Source organism: Choloepus didactylus, chromosome 1, assembly GCF_015220235.1.
Source record: "Choloepus didactylus isolate mChoDid1 chromosome 1, mChoDid1.pri, whole genome shotgun sequence".
Lineage (NCBI taxonomy): Eukaryota > Metazoa > Chordata > Mammalia > Pilosa > Megalonychidae > Choloepus > Choloepus didactylus.
The window spans coordinates 184,532,693-184,555,670 of record NC_051307.1 but is presented as its reverse complement, the minus strand read 5'-3'; the positions used below and the strand labels follow the sequence as shown (position 1 = coordinate 184,555,670).

Sequence of the window (22,978 nt, the reverse complement as noted above, 5' to 3'; positions counted from 1 at the left end):
CCTGGTCCTCAGTTTACCACTCACTAGCTATGTGCCTTTGAACGAATAACCTCTTTAAGGCCTGTGACAGAAGCTGTTAGCTGTTCCCTGATATCTCTTCTCTCTTTTTACATGGTGATAGAGTTTCTAGCTGAACACAGGGTCACTCAGAATAAAGGTTCTATTTCCCAGCCTTTCTAAGAAGGAGGTGTAGCCAAATGACCATGTGTAGGATAACAGAATGTAAGCAGAAGTAATGGATACAATTTCTGTATCATGCCTTAAAAGGGAAGAGTATACCTTCCCCTTTACCCCTTTTTCCCCTTTTGTTCCCCTGGCTGGAATGCAGATGTGATGGTGGGTACTGAAGCAGCCAACTTGGACCACAGACCAGAAGCCAAATGTTAAAGATGGTAAAGCCACAAGATGGAAGAAACCTGGATCACTGGTTGAACTTGAGGAACAGGTGACCTATATCTGGGCTGTTACAGGAGAGAGAAGTAAATTTTAAGCTGATGTTATCATAGATCTCTCCATCATACCGATCAACCTATAACCTAACTGATTACAGATCTAATCTACAAAATGGGAGAAACCATGTAATATTTTTAAGGATCTGTGTCTAGTTGCCTGATCTGTTATGACAAATACCACACGATGGGTTGGCTTCAACAACAGGAATTTATTGACTTTCGGTTTTGAGGCCAAAGGAATACAAAATCAAGATATCAGCAAGACTTGGTTTCTCCCAGATTCTGTGCGTTCTGGTGCTGGCTGCCTGCTGGCAATTCTTGGGGTTCCTTGGCTTTTGTCTCTGCCTGCACACCATGGCAATGTCTTCACGTTTCTCAATTCTGGGACTCCTCAGTTCTCTCTAAGTCCTCCAGTACTCTGGATGAAGCCCACTCTCATTCAGTTGGGCCCACCTCAGTTAAAAATAACATATTCAAGAGACCCTATTTACAGTGGGTTTGCACCCATAGGAATGAAGATTAAGATTGTGTCTATGTTGGGGTACGTAATTCAATCTACCTCAAGTTACGTAAACTGTAAAGTACTCAGCTTGCATCATTTACTTTTCTTATTCCTGCTTAATGATATATCAGCTAGAGGCCAGTCAAAGGCAGTCCTTTAGAATTCGATGGTACCCTTCAGACTAAGTCCCTTGGCTTGACTGGTTAATGAGAAATAGGATGACTCAGTGGGATCCTGGTGAAGACATGAACTGACCAGGTGACAGTAGGGACCTAACCTCTCAGGTTCAAGTACACTGGCCTGAGGCAGAGCCAACAGGAGGGTGAGCATTTCATACCTCTCATCCCTGGTTTAACAAATCATGTGCTAGCACTGCCATATCAAAGTACCAAAAATGAGGTGACTTAACACAGAAACGTATTCTCATAGCTCTGGAGGCTGGAGGTCCAAAATCAAGTTGTTGGCAGGGCCATGCTCCCTCTGACATCTCTAGGGAAGAATCTGTTCCACGCCCCTCTCCTGGCTTCTGTTGGTTACCAACAATTCTTGCATTTCTTGGCTTGCGGCAGCATAACTCCAATCATTATCTCTGTATTACATGACCTTCTCCCTTGTGTGTCTTAATGTGTCAAATCTCCCCCTTTTTGTAAGGCCACATGTCATATTGGATAAGGGTCCCTCTAATACAGTTTGGCTTCATCTTAACTAATCACATTTTCAAAGATTCTATTCCCAAATTGGGCCAGGTTCATGGCACTGGAGGTTAGGGCTTGAAAATATATTTTTTGGAGGGACGTGATCCAACCTGCGACCAGCACTTTTTGTGGAAGAGTCTTATGGGAAGATTTGGACTCTTCAGAGGTGCTGCTGAACAGACCACCAAGATACAATATGTGGACTGGTACTTCCTACACAAAATGGCACAATGAAAATGGCCACTTCCAAGGGCAAGAAAAAAATGAATATGCATGCACTGGGAACCAACAGACTCCAGGACTGACAGCTGTGGGTTGGCATTCCATTCCTGGCTATCAAAATCCTCTTGGTGTCTCAGTTTCTTCACCCCCAAATGGAAATAATCCATTCCGCCTTTGCACAGCTATTGTGAGGATTAAATTAAATGATGTAAAATAGTAAGTATGATACCCAGCACAGAGTAGGTGCTTAATAAATGGCAGCTGCTATTATCAGTAAAAGGAGTCTAACACCCCTGCTCTGTGTAGCTTACAGGGCTTGCAAAGAGGTTGAGAGGGATGAGCTACAGGAGATCAAATCTCAGAGAATGCATTTCTTTAGGCTATGGTGCTTAATGCTATGAATAGGGCAAATTTTATTGCTTAATAATTTCAGCTCAAGTCAGATTTGTCAGAAATCACATCCAAGATTCCCTAGGTAAACAGTATCATAGCATTTGGAGCCTAGGAGCTCAGAGGGGCTAGCAGGAACCAGCTATGTTTTCTGCTGCATCTTAAAGACAGCAGGTAACTTTGTGCCTGTATTCTCCCTGATGCATTATGGGAGTGACCTACTGTTAAAACAGGGCTCCAATGCAATGCTCATTCCTTGTCAACTGGGGAGTTATGCACAAGATTATGCAGTTCTGGTTTTTGCAGTGTTCCATGGATGGGCTCCCAGTCAAGTTCCCCGGGGACTAAAATCATATCCATCTATCCCTAATGTGCAATCTTGGATTCCCACATGTTCGGAAAACCAAGAGTAAATTAAAAACTCACAAGGCAGCAAAAGCTGACCTGAATTAATATGTGGCAATGTAGTCTTTATTATCCCTCTTAGTAGGAAAATTCATGTAGTCTTACAGAAACATTGACGTGATACACCTGGCCCAAGGGTTTTAGGTAAGGAATTATGCACCTATCACTTTCTCTAAACCGGTACTTCTTACTCTTCGGGTACACGACAATCATCTGGAAAGCTTATAATAATAGAGATTCCCAAGCCCTGTCTGGAAGTTCTAATTCAGCAAGTCGGGGGGCAGGGCCTAAGATTCCATATTTGTAACAAGCTCCCAGGTGATAACTGAAGCTACTGGTCCAGGAATCACACTTCGAGTGTCAGAGTTCTCGGAGGCCTGCTCAGCACCAGGAGCCTATCAGTTGCTTGGCCACATCCCAGTCAGCCGACTTTGCCATGCTCTTGTCAGTGCTGGGACCTGGCCAGGAAGGCTGGCATCTGATCCCCAGGCTGTTCTGTAAGATGTTGTGTTGGGCAGCAGGGAATACAGAAGTTTAGTCTGAGGGCTTTAGTCGTTACAGATGGAAACCTTTTCCAGACCCCACTCTGGATATTCAGTAAACACCATTTACCCAACTTGCAAATGCTTTGAGGGGTTACCAAAGGGGCTCTTTGGTTGGAATAGTAAATAAAAACCCCTACCAGAAGCCAGATATGTTTGACCTGCAGCATCAGTAGGCACCAAATGATGTCTAAAAAAATTTGGCTGCAAACATTTTAAACTGGGGAGTTCATGCAACAATTTAGATATCTGGATTCTAAAAAAACAAAAAGAACCAAACAGAAGATCTGGCAATCCTGGGACCACATTTTCAGAGCATTTCTTGGTGAAGTAAAGAATATTCTCAAGTTGTCTGATATGCTAAGAAAGTATGTCTGGGTGGCAAAAATTGAAAACCAAGTTCAGTTTCATCGTTTGCATGGTCTGTCATGTGAGTATGCAATCCTGGATGGATAATTATGATGGGAATAGAAGTGCAGGTCTGACTTCTTGCTGGTACCCTTATTTACTGCACAGGCAGAGGAGCACCTGAAGCAGGATGAGATCAGAAAAGAGATGCAGGAGGGAAGTCAGGAGACATGGACTCCAGCTGTGCATGAATCTGTGCAAAGTCACACGGTTCCAGACCTCAGTTTTCTCACCTATGACACAGGGACACACCTCATGATGATAAATTCAGATAACAAGTGAAATCACTGTAAAAACTAGGGAGGGCCAGAAGGAAGTGTTGTTAATTTTTTTTAATGTACCATTAAAGGCAATATTAAAATGCTCTAAATTTAGGAGTTTAAGGCTTGGAGAAGAGAGAGCTTATATATGATCTATACCAGAGGTCAGCAAACTATAGGCTGAAGACCAAATTTAGCCCTTTAGCCCACTGCCTTTTTTTTTTTTTTTTTTACCACGTGGCAGACTTTTTATGGTTTTATTTCACACAAATACAACTTGCACACCAGCTGTCTATTTGTTTTCTTTGCTGCGCAGTCAGGCATTGGGGTTGGTGACTCTGATGGCCAGCTGGGCTGCTCTTTCCATGATGGCTTTACGGTTCTTGGAAGAAATGTTGTGAGAAATCTCAGCACAGTAAGATTTGTTGCACATCAGCAGCACTTCCAGCTCCTTGACATTGTGAACCAGGAACTTTCGGAAGCCACAGGGCAGCATGTGCTTCGTTTTCTTGTTGCTCCCATAACCAATGTTGGGCATCAGGATCTGATCCTTGAATTTTCTCTGCACCCTGTTGTCAATGCCTCTGGGTTTCTTCCAGTTACACTTAATTTTGATCGGTCTGACTGGTGCTGGATGAACTTCTTGGTCCTCTTTTTGATGATCTTGAGCTTTACGAGGGGTCTGAGGGCAGCCATGATGCCAGGTAGGAGATGGCTCCCACTGCCTATTTTTATAAAGTTTTACTGGATCAGAGCCAGCCACATACACATTCACTTACAAATTGTCTGTGGCTGCTTTTTGTGCAACAAATTGTGTGAGGGACTGTATAGCCAGCAAAGCCAAAAATATTTACTACCTGGCCCTTTACAGAGAAAGCGTGACAACCCCCAATTTAGACCACCTAATTAGAAGTTGAGACTCAGGCAAAAGCGGAAGCAAAGGTTCTATTTATTCCTACATCCCAATGATTTTTAACCCTGTTACATTTTCTGAGTTCCTCTTCTTTCAAGTCCAAAGTCATTTTCTTCAAGACCTATTCAAAGACAACTTTCTCCAAAACAGCATTCCTTAAATTTCCCCACTTCACTGTATTCCCCATCCTATGTTCCCACAGATACTGTTACTTCAAGGTGCTTTGTTTGAATCCAACATCCAAATGAGTCTCTCCTTCCCACTGCCCACCCAGGGATACAGGGTACATTTCTTACAAGGTTCTAGACATTTACGTACACCGTGTTTGGAATTACTTTCAGAGCCTGTGACACATTCCTGAAATCAATAATGTAGAGTCCTCACTTTTGGATGTGGGTAAACAGTCAGAAGTCACTCAATCAGTTTTGTGACCTCAAATGAGGAATTTCCTTGTAGGGCTTAACTTAGCTCTGAAGGCAACTCAGAAAAAAGCAAGCCAGATGTATTTTGAGAGATGATAGCACTGTTTGAAAGGATACGTTGCCTGAAAATTTAACTCTAGTCTACAATCCACAAGTAGGCTATATTTCAAACTTGGTTAAGTCAGTTATTTGGAACTGGATATTTTTCTGATAGATTGGTTGAGAACAAAAAAATTGCTATCACTTCAAAGCTCCATTTTATACATATGTTCATGTGACACCACTTGGATTAAAAAAAAATCATATGGTCACTGCAAATACCCCAATAAGATTGTAAATGTTCCAGGGCAAGGGGAACCTCACTTTCTGTGTCTGTGAATTCCCACTTAGGACCTGTGCATTCAATCTTCCAGGTGAAGCTAAATGTCATCTCTTCTCTGAAGATTTCCCAGGTGACCCAAGTTGAGGTGGTAACTTCCATTACACAATGTATATACCCCCACTTCAGCCTGCATCATGGTATACTGTATACATGCATTTTCTTATCTATTTCCCTCTATAATGTGGATTCACCTTTGTTGATCCCATATCCATTTGTCCCACATCTAGCACGGTGCCCAGAGCCAGGACAAGAATCCAGTCACCTTGGACTAGTCCTATTTCCAAATGTGAGGGCACCTATTTGTTTTAACAGAAGTTTTCACTTTCAGTTCTAGCTCTTTGTGTATGGGTACATCCCAACATCAAAGTGCTCTATAATCCAACAAGTTAAAGTCCCAGCTCCAGGAGGATATGAAGGAAGGCTGGTTGACATCAGTTACAGGGAACTAATAAACAACAGTCTACATGAGAGAACTGAACTCCCCTTGATTCAGTCTTTAGAGGAATGGTTTGCTATTTTGCCTGAAAGGAATTCCTGGGACTTCCAACATGTCCAGTTTCATACATAAGCATAAGACACTTGAGAGGCAATTGGACAATGCTGAGAGAATTGGCTGTGTTGGGGTCTCCATGGCTTGCCTCACCCTCTGTTTGCAGAAAGACAATCTAGAATTGACTCGAGAAGGACTAAGCTCCCTCCTATTGAGTGGGCAATGGACAAGAACATCATCCAAGTCTTCCTTACCACTGCTGTCCAGGGCACCTGGGGAATCCTGGTGTAGGTCATTGTTATGTAGATGATGAGGAAGAAGACGGTGAGGACCCAGTAAAACACAGCTACGAACATGACCCAGCCAAATGCAGGGACCCGGAAGTACTCAGTTCCAGCAATAAGTGTCCATACCAGCAGTCCCAGAATCTGTCAAATGATACAGATGGTGAAAAAGAAAAGGGAGGTAAAAGGAGAAAATGAAGAAGAAGGAAATGGGGGCAGAGAAAAAATAATTAGGATACTATTGACAACTTTCAGGCACATATACACAAACATGTGGCTTAAAAATATAATGGGGGATACAAACTTATGTGCCAACAGATTCCAGGAAAGTTAAGATAAATGAACATAGTAGGCTGGGCATGGACTGTGGCAAACAAGAAAACTATGTCTTATCTTAAGGGGGCAGTCTCTACTCAATTCCAGCCAATTGTTGCTACATTGGGGGCAAGTTCTTCCATTTCTTCCAAACACAAAAACTCAAGTCTACACAAGATCATCTTGATTTTTAAATGTTGCGACTAGTTAAGAGTCTTAAGAACACCCTGTGGAACAAAACAACACACATTGTGGCTGGATTTCACTCACAAGCTTATACCTGTCAAAAGAACAAGACTATATAGTCCATTCAGAGCTAGTCCCAGGCCTGCCCTGCCCTCAAGGGATGAACCTCTGGGCACTCCCATCTGCTAGTGCTGCCCTCCTCGAAGATGGCAAACCCACGGTGGCCTGAGAGAGCTTTCAGGAAGGAGAGTGAGAAAGGGCCCAGGCCAGATACAGTCACTCAGTGTTTTATTAAAAGTCGCTCATCTATCCCAGCAGCAGTTGTCCAAGTCTACGGCATGGCTGAGTAAGACTAAATCCAAAGCCCTATCAATGCCATTCATTGTTTAAATGGGAACCTTCAAGGAAAGAGAAACCAATCTAAATTATGTCTTTAGTCCCAAAGAAAGGAAGGCCAGAGCCAAGTGTGCATCTCACATTCCTGAGCCTTCCAGGGACCAAGGAGCATTTATTCCTAAGTCATGAAAAAGCATCTGAACCACATCACCAGGAGACGGCAACATGATTAAAGGAGGTTCTGGTTGCATGTCCTGGTGCTTTATGACTCAGGACAAGTTATTTCATTTCTGCTTTAGCTTTCCTTGTGGTATGCGGAATACAATACTAAAGTAGTTCTAGTCCCAAAGCTAGGAAGATAGATTTCACTCATTTCTTTAATATTTGAGCACCTACAATATACCAAGCTTCCTGCTATCAGGCCCTGGGGATGAAATGGTGAACAGATTGAATAGACCCTTCTCATATATAAGTTAAAAGTCTAGTGGGGGTGAGAAACATTTGACTAATTACAATGGTGAAAAAATGCTATGGGGGGGGGAGTAAAGGGTATGATAAGGGTCCATAATAGGGGGCCTAACCCTGTTGGTGGGAGCAAGAAGCATCAGGGAGGGCCGTACTGAAGAATGACATGTAAGCTGGACCTGAAGACTAGGAGCTAGTGAGACTGGCAGGAAAACAGCCTTCTAACAGAGCGCAGCATGGGCAAAGGTCTGGAGGTAGGAAGGGCTTTGCAGCTTTCTAGAACCTGTAAGAAGGTGTAGTTAGACAGGATATTGATGCAAGGTGTTAAAGAGATTGGTTAGGGTCAGATTACATGGGCCTAGGAGGCCTAAGGATTTTGTGCTTTATCCTAAGGGCAGTGGGGAGGGTTTTAAGCAAGAGAATGATAAAATCAGTTTAAATTTTTATAAGCCCACTCGGGCTGCATGTGAAGGGTGGACATGCGGAGGGGTTAAGTGGGTGGGTGCGAGAAGATAAGTTCAGAGATCGTCACAATAATTCAAGTGGGAGAAGATGAGGTCTTTAAGACCAATATGGTGGCAGAGAATATTGAGAAGTGGATTAATTCAAGACAAATTTCAGAAGTAGACAAGACTTTAATAGATTCAATACAAGGATGGGAGGCACAAGATAAAGCAGAATAACCTCCAGTTTTCTAGGAAGCTTCACTTAGTGGATTAGGGTGTGATGTATTCAACTGGAACAATGAGGAGGAGCAGGTTAAGGAGGTGGTTGTTCAGGAGCTCAGTTTTCAATCTACCCAGTTTGATGTGGCTGGGATCTCCAGACAGAGATTAGAAGCGGCAGATGCTGCAAGAAGAAGAGTTTGGGCCCCTTGTGAGAAGGAATACTTACTGCCAAGAGCGTTAAGTCCTCAGACAAAGGTGTCTGAGGGACATCTTAACCTGTTCCCTGAGAGAAGCCTATCTCTGTAATGGTTTGAACGGCTGCGCTGGGGACCTGGTAACGGACTAACTGTTGCTGTTTTCTCCTCTTTAAACTAGGTAGTTCACATTCTTTTATCTGCTTGATATCATATATGAATTCCAAAGAAAAGATGCTTAATGGAGATGTATTTTTGTGTTTACCTCTGTGGCAACAAAAATTGATCTAAAGTGAAGATATACAAAACAGGACAGAATTCCTGTAAGCTCTACGCTTCACAGTAATGGGTGTTGTTGTTTTTTTGTTTTTTTGTTGTTTTTTTTTGTTTGTTTGTTTTTTGCTCAAATTCATCCTGACAGGTAAACCTCTGCATGTGTTTTTGACATTCACTTGCAGCAGTAAGACTGGAAATAAGTGTAATTAGGCATGGCAGTCTCTGAAACAACATCTCAGTCCTCTTGATTCAAATGGAAAGGGTCTGAGAATCCCCACTGATGATTCATACAGAAAACATAACGATTGAGTGGAGAGACACTATAAATGGGTTTATGGCTTCTCCATAGGAGTGCAAGGGTGTAAGAGCCTCCAGCACTAACTTTTGTCCACTAGACAGGGTCAAATAACAGCTCTTGGCTCTGAATGTGAAAACGTTTTTCATTATTAAAGCAAGCAGAGCCCACAGTTAATGTGCTAGCAGTGGTCATCTTTTATACACAGGGGCAATACTGTCAACTGACTCATCTCTTAAAGAGCAGGAACTCTTGGTCCATGACCTCACTAGCAAACACAGTAAAAAGAATGCCCCTATCAAGAAAAGAATTGTTCTACTCAGGGGAATTTCCTAGGTAACTGGAATATATCCAGCAGCAAACCTTCTATCTCCCACTATAACCAATACCAATGAAAATAATTCTACAAAAATGCTATTCATCTCCTGTTTTGTGTGTGTGTATGTGTGTGTTTAAGACAAATCCTAGCCCTTTATTTGCTTAGACTACAAAAATACTGTTCATTTTTTCCCTGATAAGCATTTGTTTAACGCTAAGACTTTTTTTCTGAATGGGAAAGCTTTTTTAAAATTCTTAAATGACAAATTTAGGTAAAAAATTAACATAGAAGTATATAGAGAAACAACAGCCTCCCCATCCCTACCCACCAGTTTTAAATTCTCAAGAGAAACCAATACTAACAATTTTGTATCTATCCTTCCCAACCTCTTTGCGTTTCTAACCACTCACTTGTATATCCTTTTTTTCCCTTTATAAATATGGATCACTCTGCATACATTGCTTGTAACTTCCTTTTTTTCAGTTAGCAATGCCGTGGAAAACATCCTTCCACTCTACTATACACAGACGCCAATTTTAACAATTGCCCAGTTTTCCATAACTTGTGAAACCAGTCTCCTTGCCTTTTTGCTTGTACAAAAATGCCCAGGGAACATTCTTATATATCTGTGCATATCTGAATTAATGGGTAAATTCATAGAAGGAGAGTTTCCAGGATATTTTAAGCTGTAGAGTATTGCCAAGTTGCTCTCCAAAAATCTTGTACTAGAAGCAAAAAAGAAAAAAACAAAAAACAAAACAAAACAAACAAAAAAACCACGTATTAGTTTACCCTCTCATCAGTGTATGTGTGCTTCTTCCTTTCATGCTCATCAGAATAAATCCCTATTTTAAATGATTAAAAACCCAATAAAAAAGAGATTCCATGCTGTGCCTTTCACTGCTTTACTGAAATACGGCACAGAGAAAAGTGTGCAAGCATAAGTGAACAGCTCCATGAATTTTCATAGACTGAATAAACCTGTGCATCCAGCATCTAGATCAAGAAACTGAATGTGACTGGTACCCTGGAAGCTCCACTTGCTACTTCCAGTTACTCCTACCCCCCTCCAAGGATAACAACTATGCTGACCTCTAGTGCCCTAGATTCCTTTTGCTCGTATCTGAGCTTCATATGAATGGTATCATATAGTATGTACTCATGTCTGGCTTCTTTTCCTCGACTGTGACATTGAATGTAGTTCGTTCATTCTCCTGGTCATAGCAGTGGCTCTCAGACTTGGGTGAGCATCAGAATCACCTGGAGGGCTTGTTAAATAGAGAGATGGGTCCTACCCTCCATTTCTAGTTTCTGATTCAGTAGTTCTAGGATGGGTCCTGAGAATTTGCATTTCTCACAAGTTCCGAGGTGATGCTGATGTGTTGGTCAAGAGACTATATGTTAAGAAACACATTCTTCTTGTATCTATTTTAATTTGCATTTTCCTGACCAGTGATGATGACTGTAGAGCATCTTTTTCAAATGCTTACTAGCTACTTATACTTCTTTCCTTATCTATTGATAGGTTTTAAAAAATCATTTTCTTATTGAGTTGTATGAGGTCTTTATGTGAGAGGGAGAGTAACCTAACTAGATACACAGCAAGTATATTTCTTATCTGGCCTTTTTTTTTTTTTAACTTAAAAAAAGATTTTTTATTTTGAAATAATTTCAAACTTATATGACAGTTGCAAATATAACACAAATTACGATAGAACCCTGACATACCCCTCACCCAGATAGTCAGTTCCACCAACTTTTTAACATTTTGCCACATTTGCTTTATCATTCTATCTTTCTATTTATCTATTTTCTAAACATTTGAGAGTACGCTGTATACATCACGCTTCTTGAACACTTAATACTTCCACGTACATTTCCTAAGAATAAGGACATTCACTTATGTAACCCATCTTAAATACAGGTTATCAAGACCAAGCTAAAACTGATATAAAGCTTACAGTCTATATTCCATTTTTTTTCATATGTCCCAATACTGTCCTTTTGGGCATTTTCTCCTCCATGATTAAATCCAGTCCAGAATCTTGTACTGTCTTTAGTTGTTACTGTCTCTTCAATCTTCCTCTCTTTTTTTTAATTGTGAAAACATACATACAACATAAATTTGCAACATAAATTTTCCATCTCGACCACTCCCAAGCACACCATTCAGCGGGCTCAAGCACCCAATGCTGTGCTTTCCTCACCTTCATCCATTACCAGAAGTTTCCCGTTACCCCAAACAGAAACCCTGTACCCATTACGCATTAACCCCCCAACCTCTCGCCTCCCCACTCCATACCCTGCCCCTGGTAACCTGTACTCTACTTTCCACCTTGAAGAATTTGCACATTCTAGCCATTTCATTTAAATGGAATAATACAATATTTGTCCCTTTGTGTCTGACATATCACTCAACATGATGTCTTCAAGGTTCATCTGTGTAATAGCATGTACCAGAACTTCATTCCTTTTAAGACTGAATATATTCCATTGTATATACACATTCTAATGCTTTTATTTGTTTTGGTGTTTCACATTTATATGATGTTTGCTTTTGGTTCTTGATAGCTGATGGATACCCTTCAAGGTTAAGATTTCTATACTTTTTTAGTGAACTAAGACTTTTCTTTTCCCTCCTTCCCCAAGAAAAATAAGGTAATGAGTGTAATCAAATATATTTTCTGAATCTTCCTTTTAAAATTAAATACAGTGTTCCTAATAGGGTCTTCACAAACCTCAACTACTTCAATTACAGGTCTGTGCTGTGCAATGAGACTGCTTGCCCTGCTCTGAGTGGTCCCAGGCATCTGTGAGTGGCTACGGACAAAGTTTTTAAAGTTGAAAATCACTAACCGTTACCTCGTGTGTCTCTCAGTAAGTTGATTCCAACAGCCCTCCTCTGCCCTCTGTCTGTACACACCCCATGCACATCTTGATTCCAATACCCTATGGACTAAGAAAACAGATGCCTTAGATTTTTTAAAATCATACCAAAAGGTGCCGTAAGCTTGTCAGGGAGGACCTCTCCCATGGAGTCAAGTCCATGAGCGCTGTTACAGCTATTCTGCTGCTCAGAGGAATTATCTCCTGGCTCTGTTAAAGGGTCTCAATTTTTCAAATACTTACTGTGCATCTACTGGGACTGCGGGGCCATTCTGGGCACCAGTGGGGAGCAGAGCATGCTATACTGCTAGAGCACACAAGCTGGATGATTTATTTTTGGCTTTAGAGCACCCTTAGTGCATCTGTACTTCAGTCTTGAAAACAGACAGGTGACTTTGATGGTTAACCAGGCCATCCCTGGAGCAATGGACCAGCAGTTCCCAGCCGGCTTTGACCAGGTTAGCTGCGTTATTCCAGGTGCAAGCTCAGCATACCTCTGAAATACCTCACTTGCTTTATGTTATTTACCCTATGAGTTCTTTGCAATGAAGTGGAGCTGGAAATCAGCTGTTGTAGATTTACTCTTATGTACCCTGCTGTGAGAGAATCACACAATATTACTATGTCTGACTGCTCTTCTCTTGACATTTGTTTGATATGGCACACATGCGATAACATTCATTCATTCAAAAGCCTCACTGAGTTCTTACTGGAGATACCATGGTGGTCTCTGTCTCCTGAGATGTTACGTTAACATTTAACCATAAACTGTGATAACTCTTATGAGAGTAAATTAGGCTAAGATGAGAAAGTAAAGTCCAAGGACCTGACCAGGTCTAGATGGTCGGAGGAAGTTTGAGACTTAAATGGATGACTAGGAGTTAGTCAGGCAAACTTTGGGTGATGGAGGGAATGCAAAAGGCTCTGAAACAGACACCCTTCAAGTGAGTCTCAGGTTGGCCCTGATCTTATACACAAAGACCAGATGGCAGCCCTGCTCCAGAGAAGGCTGACCCGTGGCCTGACATTGGACACCAATCTCCAAGGAAGGCACCTTTTCTCAAAGTTGAAACTCATTCTGTAGTGGTTTGAGGGCCACAGACCATTAGTGCTGGAGTTGATCAATTCCTCATTTTACAGATGGAGAAACTGAGTCAAGAGAAGTTCAGGAGATGCAGCAACTGGCCCAGAGTCACAGCGGTCAAAGCAGAGCTAGCATTGAGCTGCAATGTCTAGTCTGGTACTATTTTAATTCACATTATAGAGTCTTGAATTCTTGATTCCCCCTTTCCCTCCTTCTCCCCTCAGGCTGGGTGCTGCTACTGCTCATGGTAAAGGCAGGCTGAAAGGCAGTTTGCTTAGTGAAAACACATGGACCCTGGAATCATCCTGCCTGTGCTCTACTTGCTGCCCTTGGACAAGTCACTAACCTCAGCCTCAGGTTTCTCATCTATAAAATGGGTAAATAGAAACTCTCCTCAGGATTCTGACAGGACAAAATGAGTTAATAAATAATGTATGCCCAATGGTACTTAGTACAAGCTAGGTGCTGGTCAGCTGTACTATCAAGCTAATATCATTAACAGGGTTTATGATTCTTAGGAGGCACCCTTCCCCCACTCAGTTTTCAGGCAAAAAAAAAAAATTTCCTTTTCTCTGTCAACCAAGATTTTTACACTTGAATGGAGCCAAGGAGTCTTGTCTGTTATTTTCAGCTCCTGGACTTATGGACCAAACTTCAGGATGTTCTTGTGAGCAATTCATATCACCAAGATGTCAGGCTAAGTGGCCTGGGAGTATATGACCCTTAACATCTGTTCTCCTTGTCCAGTGTGGACACCTTCAAAGTCACAAGGCCCACCTCATCACTACGGTTACCATGCCCTCTGTTCTAACTTGGTTAAATGGTGTAATGCTGAGCCCACTTGACCTAGTAGAAAGGTTCGGACTTTGGATTCTTGCCAGCTTTGTGACTGTGCAAATCACTTTCAATCACTTAACCAATAATTACTGAGCACCTACTATGTGCCAAGACTGAGGATAATAGTAATAGCATAATATCTACTACAGAGTTAGGAAGTGCTTCACCTGCCTTACCCCATTTAACCTACACAGCACCCCTCTGATTTTATTACCACTATTTCACACATGGGGACACTCGGGCACAGAGAGTTAAGTAAAAGTTAGTCCAAGCTTTTAACAATTGTGCTAAATAATTTCAATATCATGCCTCAAATCATTTAACTTTCCTGTGCCTCAGTTTCTTCATCTATAATATAGGGATAATGCTTATTATCTAAAATCCACATGATAAGACAATATGCTCTATAAATGACAGCTACTATTATGATCAATAACTGCAGAAACAGAGCAATTTGGCAGACTATAAAGCCACCCTAAAGGAATAGCTAGGTACAATGCTGAAAGGGCCATTGTTTGACACAAGAATGCTGGCTCCTGCTGTTTCCTTGCTTATGTTATAGCTGTAGCATTGCCTTGGATGCTGCCAGCCTCTGTACAAGCCTCTGGGGCCTAAGAAGTTCCTGGTAAGTTCCAGAAGCCTCCATGCAAACCCATCCTTGGTTCTGTCTCAAAAGCTTCCTTCCCAGCCACAGCCCACTGATGCAGGCCACCAAGGAGTATCGTCGTCAGGGTGGCATGGGGCCAACCAGCACAACACCTTCTTGTCTACTGTTCTCTCGTGTAGAAACAAACGTCCAGAAAGAAAACAGAGATGGCAGCTAATCCTATTCGCTCTGATACTCCAGTTCAGGGAGTATGCTGCTCTTCACGAATTCCAGGAAGTCCTAGAAGAAAGTTCATGTATTACAGAGGTTGACAGAAGAGCTTTTCTGGTCAGCAAACACTGGGAGCGCCTCCTGCACCAGGTGCTGGCACTCAGGTTACAAAGTGGGTAAGTTCTGGAGTCTTTGCCCCTGAGGCCTTTACCATCTAGTGCGAGAGACGACAAAATTCAGTTCTTTCTTCTTCACCGAGGTTGACAAACTACAGCCCACGGCCGGGTGTGGCCTGTTTTATACAGCTAGGGAACACAGCCATGCTCATTTGTTTACGTACTATCTTTGCTTGTTTTCCTGCTACAGCAGCAGAGTATGTGGCCTCTTGTCTGCAAAACTTAAAATATTTACAATCTGGCCCTTTACAGAAAAATTTGATGATTCCTGTTTTTTTACCATTTCATATACTCTCTATGCCAGCATCTATACTCACATGTACAAATACACATACTTAGAGTTTTGTTACTTGCATTTTTCAAACAAGTCAGGTTATTAACATGAGTCAGAAAAGATAACATTAAAAGTCTATCCCATCCCTGGACCATCAAAGAACCACATTATCCTCAAGCTGACCTCTCCCTACATCTGCTGGATATTTTCTTTAGAGAGTCAAGGGGCCCTTTAAGCCAGTCAGCTCCTCTCCCCTTGCTGGTCAGTAGCTCTTCTGCTCAGCAAGCACGGCGACCTTTTCCTTTACCCACTAGAGGGTGTCCAAACACTGCTTAGGAGAGATTATGGAGCTACAGACAGAACATTGTTCAATGTAGAGACCAGAATTTACCATCTGTCTGGATTAGTTCCCACACTTAAAACACACATACACAGACACACACATTCCAAAGAGGTGGCAGGGAGTGGAAGAATAAACTCGACTCTCACCCATTAGAACCAGACGTTGCCTGGGAAACAGATCTGATAAGAAATATAGTTGGCTGGCTGAGATATACACATGGAAGGGTACATTTAGTTCACAAGTTCATAGCCTCCTTCTTGTGTCTCTGCAAAGTTTTTACAGAAGTGTGTTCAGTCCAGTACAAGACAGACAGTGGAGCACTGGCCAGTATGGGAAATGGGAGGGCGAGGTTAGACCAGCAATTCTCGAATGGGAGTGAGACCGGACCCAGAAGAAGAATCACCTTAGGGACTTTTATGATCTTTTTCCCACTTTCAAACATGCCATGAAAATGGGTGCCTCTCTCTGGCCCTCCCTGATCTCTCCCTTGGTTGCTCTGAGACAAGACAAAGCTTGAAGCCAGGTGTCGCTAGAAATTTGTGACCAGCTAATACCTTAAAGTCCTGCTCTTGCTTAGGCCTTTAGTTTGACACTGGATGGTCAACAAAAGACCTTCACTGAGGCAATACCACAGGACCCCTGCTACTCCTAGCAGGCCATGGAATAGAAATCTGCATACTGGGCTAACCATGTGTGGTCACTTTCAAATATGTCACAGATCCTTTGACACTCTTTCCTAAAAAGATGGCATCTAACTGCCCTCCTCTTGAAGGTGAACTGGACATACTATCTCACTTCTGATGAATGGAATGTGGCGGAAATAACACTGTGACTTGGAGACTGGAATCATAGAAAGGACACAGCTCACCCCTGGCTATCTTGCTCTTGGCTCACTTGCTCGGGGGAAGTTAGCAGCCATGTTGTGAGGACACTCAAGCAGTCTTGTGGGGAAGTCCATGTGGAGAGGAACTGAGGCTGCCCACCAACAGCCAGCACCAATTTGCTACCCATGGGAGAAGTACCTAGGAAGCAGATCCTCCAGCCCCTGTCAAGGCTTAAATGGCTAAAGCCCCACCTGACATCTGACTGAGCTTCATGAAAATACCTGAGCCAGAGCTGCATGACCAACTTGATTTCAAATTCTTGACCTGTAGAAACTGTGAGTGAAATTAAATGTTTACTGCTGTTTTAAGTTTTGAGGGTAATTTGTTACACAGCAGTAGGTGACTTATACAGTAAGTGCCATCCAGTTTTGGCTTGTATACAAGAGGTATTAAGGTAGGTAGAAAGGGCATCAAAATAAGAAACCAGGAGACCTTGGTTTGTCACTGTTTTGGTTTACCAAAGCTGATGACATGCAGTATATCAGAAACAGACTGGCTTTTAACAATGGGGACTTATTAGTTTATAAGTTTACAGATCTTAAGCCAACAAAGTGTCCAAATTAAGGCATCACCAGGACAATACCTTCTCTGAAGAAAGGCTGCTGGCGATCTGGGACTCCTCTTGTTCACCTGGCCAGGCACATGGTGAAGTCTGCTGGTCCTTCTCTCCTGGTTGCATTGCTTTAGCCTCTGGCTTCAGTGGCTTCAGTGGCTTCCTCTCTGTTTCTTGTGTGTCCTCTCTCATCAAGTCCAGAGACTTTTTTCCTAAACTTCTTTGAGCATTTCTCTTTTAGCTTCTGTCTTTCTTAGCTTCTCTGGGCTTTTTCAGCCTTTAATCCTCTTAAAAAGGACTCCATTAAGAGGATTAAGAAGATGGTAATATCGCAATTGAAATAACCTAATCAAAAGGTCCTACCCACAATAAGTCTACTTCCACAGAAATGGATTAAATTTAAGAACACGATTTTCTAGGGTACATAACAGCTTCAAACTACTACAGTCACTAACTTGCTGTGTGCCCCCAGGTAAATTATTTCCCCTCTGAGCCTCAGTTGGTACCTCTATAAGATGGGCACAGCATCATCTAACTTGCTGCAGACTCTAAGGGCTGAGGTCTGTATCCATAATTGGAATAACTGGGCTCAGGGTGCCAAGAAACCTCTGAGCAAGAGTTGCCACACTTTTTCTGTAACAGGCTAAATAGTAAATATTTGGGGCCATGTGATCTCTGTTGCAATTACTCAACTCTGCCATTGTAACATGAAAGCAGTCATAGGCAATATGTAAATAAATGGGAGTAGCTGTGTTCCAATAAAACCGTATTTACAAAAAAAAAAAACAGGAGGCAGGATGGATTTGGCTGGAGGGCCATAATTTGCTGACCCATGTGTGCTCTGAAGCCTGGCTTCTCAAAGTGTGTGCTCTGGGAGCACCAGGATCAGATTCACCCAGGAGTCTGTTAAAAAGGCAGACCCTCAGGCCCAACCCAAGACCTATTTAAGTTAGCATCTTTGGCGGGGTGGGAGCCAGCAGCACGTTTTGACAAGGCCTCCAAGCAGCTCAAGTTTGAGAAGCCCTGCCTTCCTTCTCTCCTTCCACAGAGCGCTCCATGCCCCCAGGACTTACCATGGTCTCCGATGCCAAAGACCTCATCAAAGGCCTTCACGGGCCTCACACTGAACAGACATCCCCTCAATACTCTCCACAGATCAGTGAAAAACATCTAATTCATGATACTGGATCACCCAATAAACAAAGCAGCAGCCAGTCCTAGCCAAATAGCTTAAAGTGTCTTTTTTAAAGAAAGAAAGAACAACAACAAAACCACTCTTCAAGCAAAGAGACTGGATTAGGTGATACCCCAAGGCAGCCTCTGTCCGTGCAGCTCTGGATGGAGCCTTTTGTTGTCAAACGCCAATTTTGTGCTAAGCTCTACTTGCTTCTTTTAACTTTGATTCCTTTCTGGAGGCTGTTTTCTTTCCATTTTGGTGAAGCATGGGGTTATAAAAGGCAAAGAGAAGGAAAAAGGATACCTTTAAGGTATAGAAGAGAGCTTAAAGGTTTATAGGAAAGAAGCAGTATGAAAGAGGATAAGAAAGGAATGAGGGGGAGGTGAGAGTCAATATAAAACTTCTTCCACTTCTGTTGGAAAGGGACACTCCTTCCCGTGATGACAATAGCTGTCTTGTCCCTAACTGCTGCCATTAGTATCTGCCTAGGATATTACCAGTTATAGCAAAGTTGCATCTTTTTTTTTTTTTTTCAAGGTCCAATGTAGATTATATTTTACACACACACAAGCAAAACATGGTCAATAAACTCAGTCTAAATAGAGAGAAAATAAAAAACGTATCATTTCAACACAGCATGGTAAGTGTTAAGTTTGAGAAACAAGAGTAGGATACAAGCAGAGTGATGTAGCAGTTAGAGAGAGCTTCCTGGAAGAGGTGATCCCCCAGTCAATCTTTTTTTTTTTTTTTAATTAAATTCAGTTTTATTGAAATACATTCACACACCATACAATCATCCATGATATACAATCCACTGTCCACAGTATGATAACATAGTTATGCGTTCATCACCACAATCTATCTCTGAAGCACAGTTGCATCTTACTTAGCCACATGCTGGTCATATGATATAAATATTATAACGCCCATTTCAGAGATGGAATTGAGGCTTAAAGCAGTGAGAAGCTATGCCCAAAGCCATATTCTACAAAGCTGGCAGGGTCCACAGATCCAGGTCAGGTCTGAAGACAACTCAACTCCTTTCTGCTGGAAGACCTGGCTCCTGCCACTACCACAGGTCCACAGCTCTTGTCTGAGACCAAAGTAAAAGCTTACAGGTGCTTGCCTTCCTTTGTGCGATTCCACTGTATCAGAGATCCCCTGAAGGGACTGTTCACAACTGGGACCCCCACTCTGTCTTCCTACTTTTAGGCACCAGGTAGGAAGGAGATCAGATTAAAAGGCTGAGACACTGTTGTAAGCTCATGTGGATATCTGGGGACCAAAAGTCCCATGGTCATCCCTTGATGTGAATCCCAAAAGATCTGAAATAAAACTCAAATAATGAGGATTATGAAATGCTTCCTTCCACCAAAGATGCTTAGTGCTTGCCCACAGCTGCCAGGTGGGAGGCCCTCCACTCGCTGCCTGGGCTGCTGTTTCCTATAGTCTGTCACTTGCTTGGTCACTCGCCCTCTTGAGGCTTAACTGTCTCCAAGTGCAGGAAATAAGACAGGGCTTCATCTCCGAGCAAGAGTTCTGCTCTTCCTCCACTTATAGGTCTCTCTGCTTCTGTGTAGCTGAAAGGGCCCTAGCAGAAATATATGCCTCTTAAGAATCTATGTTCTTTGTCATGTCTATTATTTTTTCCTTTAAAATTTTTATTCAACAATGTACACTTAATTGCCTCTTAATCTGATCTACAAATTTCTCAAGGCTTTTTTTTTTTTTTAATAAAATAAGTAAATCTGGGTATGGTTGTAGAGTGTTTGTATGTCATGTCCATTTTTAATTCTGTCGTTCCCAGGTTACCAGGCTTTTTTGTTTCTAACAACAAAAAAAGGAAATTTGGGGGGAGCCATAAATCATGTCTGTCAGCCCAGGAAACACCTGGGAACAGGCAACCTCAACACATCTGTTCTACTCACTTAGCCTTGGCACCCTTGGCCACCAGCTGGACCAGGCTTAGTGGGGTCCAGAGCCATGGCCAGTTGAGGTCCCAGCTGCAGACTTGGAGAAAGGTAACCTCCTGACCCCAAGGAACAAGTTTGGGAGTGTCAAGCCCCCATTAAGGTGAGTCTGATGTCCACATTTTCATGTGGCCTTTTTCCCAGGCAAGCTGGTCTGCTTCCGATGGGAGGCTCATACCAATTGCCAGCTGCTGCCCCTGAACCAAATATGCCAGAATGGTCCTTGGTTGTCTGCGCCTGTCAGGAGGTGAGCACAAACACACTCAAGGGAGGAAGAAGGGCCTCTTTGGGAAGGTATTGTGCTCTCCTGGCTCTCTCAGAAAAGCAGCTGAGCAGATGCCTGGGTGTCTCTGGAGGTACAGTCAGGCTCTTCCCTTCCTCCCATCTCAGACACAGAAGCTCTGGTAGGACAGAGTTCTCGCCCTTGGCTAGGCCTCAACCCTTCCCACTTGGGCAGAGGTGTGCTCACACTCAGGGAGCAGGCAGGCACATAAGGAGAGATGAGGCCCCCAAATGTGGCAGCAAACTCTCCACCCCCTCCCAAGAGAGCCCAGGAGACCCTTGACTTCCCCTTCCGGAAGACAGGGTCAGCCCAGACTGTGGTCCCCAACTGAGGCAGAGGGGGGCACCCAGCACCCAGCTGGGCAGGCAGTGAGTAGGGGCAGCCACAGGGCAGCCACAACACAGCTTCCTGCAGCTTCCACTTTAGGCAAAGTTTCCTTTTCTTGCCACAGGGAGAGAAAATGAATTTTAATTGGGGAGGAATTTAAATCTGATTTTTACAGATTTACAGAATGCAAATTTAGATGTATTTTAAAAACATGAGCTAGTGTCAAATTTAAGTCCTGCTGAGTGGGGGGCCTCTGGGACAAGCTCCTTTGCCCTCATGGGGTTTTTGGTGGAAGAGTGAAAATGAAATACTACACTACAATTAGAAGCAATGTATTAGATGTACACCCAGACACACAGTTAGGTCTTCAAAACAGTGCTAAATGAGAAAGGAAAAAGTGAGTCATAGCCCAGAATTTCCCCAATGTCAATGTGCACACAAATCACTTGGGTATCTTGTTTTTTCTTCTTCTTTTTTAAAATTCATTTTTATTAAGATATATTCACATACCATTCAGTCATACAAAGCATACATTCAGTTGTTCACAGTACCATTATATAGTTGTGTGTTCACCACCAAAATTAATTTTTGAACATTTTCATTACCACATACACAAAAATAATGAGAATAAAAATTAAAGTGAAAAAGAACAATTAAAGTAAAAAAGAACACTGGGTGCCTTTTTTTTTTTTTTTTGCCCCCATTTTACTACTCATCCATCCATACACCGGACAAAAGGGAGTTTGGTCCATACGGCTTTCCCAATCACACTGTCACCCCTCATAAGCTACATTTTTATACAATCGTCTTCAAGATTCATGGTCTTGGGTATCTTGTTAAATGTGGGTTTTGATTCACCAGGTCTGGGTAGTGCCTGAAAGTCTGCATTTCTAACAAGCTCCCCAACGCTGCAGATCCATGTACCAAACTGAGTAACAAGGACCCGGACACGAGGTCAGCAAATTACCACCCTGGGGCCAAATCCGGCCCACCACCTGTTTTTTTTTTTTTTTTTTTTTTTTTTTAATCATCATTTTATTGAGATGTATTCACATACCACGCAGTCATACAAAACAAATTGTACTTTCGATTGTTTACAGTACCATTACATAGTTGTACATTCATCACCTAAATCAATCCCTGACACCTTCATTAGCACACACACACAAATAACAAGAATAATAATTAGAGTGAAAAAGAGCAATTGAAGTAAAAAAGAACACTGGGTACCTTTATCTGTTTGTTTGCTTCCCCTACTTTTCTACACATCCATCCATAAACTAGACAAAGTGGAGTTTGGTCCTTATGGCATTCCCAATCCCACTGTCACCCCTCATAAGCTACATTTTTATACAATCGTCTTCAAGATTCATGGTCTTGGGTATCTTGTTAAATGTGGGTTTTGATTCACCAGGTCTGGGTAGTGCCTGAAAGTCTGCATTTCTAACAAGCTCCCCAACGCTGCAGATCCATGTACCAAACTGAGTAACAAGGACCCGGACACGAGGTCAGCAAATTACCACCCTGGGGCCAAATCCGGCCCACCACCTGTTTTTTAATACGGTCCAGAAGCTAAAAAATGGTTTTATATCTTTAAATGGCTGAAAAAATAAAAAGAAGAGTAATAGTCTGTGACACTTGAAAATTATATGGACTTCAAATGTCACAGCCACAAATAAAGTTTTATTGGAATACGGTCATGCTCGATTCATTTATGTATGTCCTCGGCTGCTTTTGTGCGAACGTGGCAGAGGTGGTGAGTAATTGCAACAGACACTCCACGATCCACAAAGATGAAGGTATTTACTATCCGGTCCTTTACAGAAAAAGTTTGCCCCCTCATCTAGACCATTAGCATCTATGTAAATTAAAACACACACACATTCCAAACCTTCCTGTTTTATAAGAATATATACAAACATATACATCAAATGCATATTAATGGT

The 22,978-nt window shown here is 42.3% G+C and overlaps 1 protein-coding gene and 1 pseudogene across 3 annotated transcripts in view; both read right to left on the bottom strand.

Moving 5' to 3' along the window:
* Positions 1-22,978, bottom strand: part of CMTM8 (CKLF like MARVEL transmembrane domain containing 8) — a 106,254-nt gene that overhangs the window by 6,600 nt on the left and 76,676 nt on the right. The window contains exons 1-2 of one of the 3 annotated variants that reach the window (XM_037846544.1): positions 17,306-17,563; positions 6,338-6,511 (exon numbers count right to left, since the gene is read on the bottom strand). The exons of 1 other annotated variant lie outside the window; for it this stretch is intronic. In XM_037846544.1, coding sequence (XP_037702472.1) covers positions 6,338-6,511; positions 17,306-17,467 — 336 coding nt within the window. In that variant the 5' untranslated portion in view covers positions 17,468-17,563. Of the gene's footprint in view, positions 1-6,337; positions 6,512-17,305; positions 17,564-22,978 lie in introns of those variants that run through there. One more of the 3 variants, XM_037846554.1, reaches the window with a different exon arrangement.
* LOC119542068 lies at positions 4,169-5,484 on the bottom strand (annotated as a pseudogene).